Below are 2,500 nucleotides of genomic sequence, written 5' to 3'. Positions count from 1 at the left end.
AGTGATATTCTGCTAAAGAAGAAGAAAAAGAAAAGTTCCTTTTTCTTTATTGGTCCTTCAGTCTCTCATAGGGCTCACATACTGTGCCTAATGGATGACTTGGCATTGAGTATAAGTAGAGGGATTCCACTGCATGGGGTAATTCATAGGTATAGTTATATGTGTGAGTGTGTATCACATTATGTAATGTAAGTAAGAGAGAGTTATTCTAGAAAAACATACTCATATATTGTTTTCTAACTTGCAGCTCCCAACACTAATAACCAAAGGGACTCAGATATCCCCAACGAGTATGGCAATACAAGTATTGACTCGGAAAGCAGTGATTACAGAGTACTTCATGAAGAACAAGAGCAAACACAGACATCCTTTTGCCCGATATCATCAAGCTGGGAGATGAACTATCATGAGGCTGCAATATTCTTGGAAGTAAGTGATGAGAATATTCTCATGTATTGTGATTCTTTGTTTGTGTTACCATGGGTCTATTTCTCTTGTCCTTCCATCAGGTTTTCCCCACTTTGTTCCTTTGATTTTTAGCATTCCTGTTTTCTTCTCAATTTGACCTTATGTTGTAGTCTGAAAAAGAGAAAGAGAGAAATTTGTGTGTGTGTGTGTGTGTGTGTGTGTGTGTGTGTGTGTGTGTGTGTGTGTGTGTGTGTGTGTGGGTGTGTGTGTGTGTGATTGTTTGTGTGTTTGTGTGTGTGTGTGTGTGTGTGTGTGTGTGTGTGTGTGTGTGTGTGTGTGTGTGTGTGTGTGTGTGTGTGTGTGTGTGTGTGTCTATGCAATGTGTTTGTGAGTGCAATGTAAGTCACTTTAATTTGTGATCTTTAATCTATATGTTTTCTGTTATCTGTGTTTTTTTTTTGTTTATGTATACTATGAAATCATAACAATTAATTAACTACATTTTATCATGTTTTTAGGAAGGAGAAAACAATGACAAATTCAATAGCCACCCCCGCGACCGCAATGCCCTGCCAGCTTACCTCGTAACACACAACCATTGGTTCTATTCCCTCGATTTAGCAGCTGCTTTACTCCTCATGTCTCTGGCAGTCATAGAGCAGCCAGCAGTGTTTGAGGTAGGCATGACTATGACATTTCCTTTTCTACCCTTTGCCTCTTATCATCATCATCACACTTCATATCCTTTTCCTCCTCCTGTTCTTCCTCCTCCCCCTTTTCCTTCTCCTTTTTTTCCTCCTACCCCTTTTCCCCTTCCTCTTCTTCCTGCTAGCCCTTTTCCCCTTGCTCTTCTGTTCCTACTCCTTTTCCCCATCCTCTTTTTTCCTCCTCCTCTTCTCTTCCTACCCCTTTTCCCCATCCTCTTCTTCCTCCTCCACCTTTTCCCCATCCTATTCTTCCTCCTCCCCCTTTTCCCTCCTCCTCTTTTTCCTCCTCTCCCTTTCCCCCTCCTCTTCTTCCTCATCCTCCTCTCCCATATCTCTTTCTCCTCCCTTTCTTTCAACTCGCATTCCCCTTCTTCCTCTCCTTTCTCTTCCTCTTCTCCTTCATGTTTCTCATCTTCCTCCTCTTTGTCTTCTTTCTTCTCCTTTCCCTCCTATTCATTATCAGTTGTTATCACATCACTATCATTATGATTCATTGCCATTCATGGTCATCATGCACCATTATACTCTTATCATCATTCATTGTCATCATCAATCCTCATCTTGCATCCTCATAATCCATCTGCATCCATCTCTATCACCATTATCATCACCATCATCATTATCATCACTGTCATCATTATCACCACTCTCATCATATTCACCACTGTCATCATTATCACCACCATCATCATAATCATCACTGTCATCATATTCATCACTGTCATCATTATCACCACTGTCATCATAATCATCACCATCATCATCATCATTAGTCATTGATTGTCAATCGTATTGTATCCATACCAATGTGTTGTTCAATAGGTTTTATATTGTTCCAGGTTATAATTATGTTCTCAGGATGATTATGCTGTTTTCAGGGAGTTCCTGTTGGAGTTCATGGATCCATAGAACTTTTTGGTCTCTTTCTTGTTGGCATATCTATTGTCATGCAGCTCAGATGGCTCGGCCTGCGAACCTTCGTCCAACATAAGCGTTCAGCCGTGAAGGTGTGTTGGTTGTGAAGTTGGTTGTCATTACCCCATGAAGTTGATGTTATGTGGGAAATTTTATGGAACATCTTTCATATGATGATGTATCCACTTGTTTTATTATTGCTTGTTTATTTTTCTGTGTTTGCATTCATTCACATATATACATGTAGTAAAAGAAACTTTCATTAAATGAAAACAAGAAAAGTAATTTTTCAAAGAAATTAAAATCTATTTAGGGGTGATTTAGAAAGATTAAAGATTTTTATTAACTTCAGCCATGATGAAATGCTATTATGATTTGCATGTTTGCAGAGTGTGACATGGGTTGTCATGATAATTGAAGCAGTAGCAGTAATAGTCCGAAACACAAGCCATTTTCGTGTCACACGAGCT

General features: G+C 39.3%; 1 protein-coding gene across 1 annotated transcript in view; it reads left to right on the top strand.

Moving 5' to 3' along the window:
• Nucleotides 1-247: 247 nt before the first annotated feature.
• Nucleotides 248-2,500, top strand: part of LOC113805278 (two pore channel protein 1) — a gene marked incomplete at its 5' end in the record, with an annotated part of 12,037 nt that continues 9,784 nt past the window's right edge. The window contains 4 exon segments of the mRNA XM_070114840.1: nucleotides 248-429; nucleotides 927-1,085; nucleotides 1,994-2,122; nucleotides 2,420-2,500. The exon segment at nucleotides 2,420-2,500 is cut by the window's right edge and continues 50 nt beyond it. Coding sequence (XP_069970941.1) covers nucleotides 248-429; nucleotides 927-1,085; nucleotides 1,994-2,122; nucleotides 2,420-2,500 — 551 coding nt within the window.

Source organism: Penaeus vannamei, chromosome 36 (genome assembly GCF_042767895.1).
Source record: "Penaeus vannamei isolate JL-2024 chromosome 36, ASM4276789v1, whole genome shotgun sequence".
Classification (NCBI taxonomy): Eukaryota; Metazoa; Arthropoda; class Malacostraca; order Decapoda; family Penaeidae; genus Penaeus; species Penaeus vannamei.
Note: the sequence above shows the minus strand (reverse complement) of the source record. Positions and strands in the feature narration are given on the sequence as shown.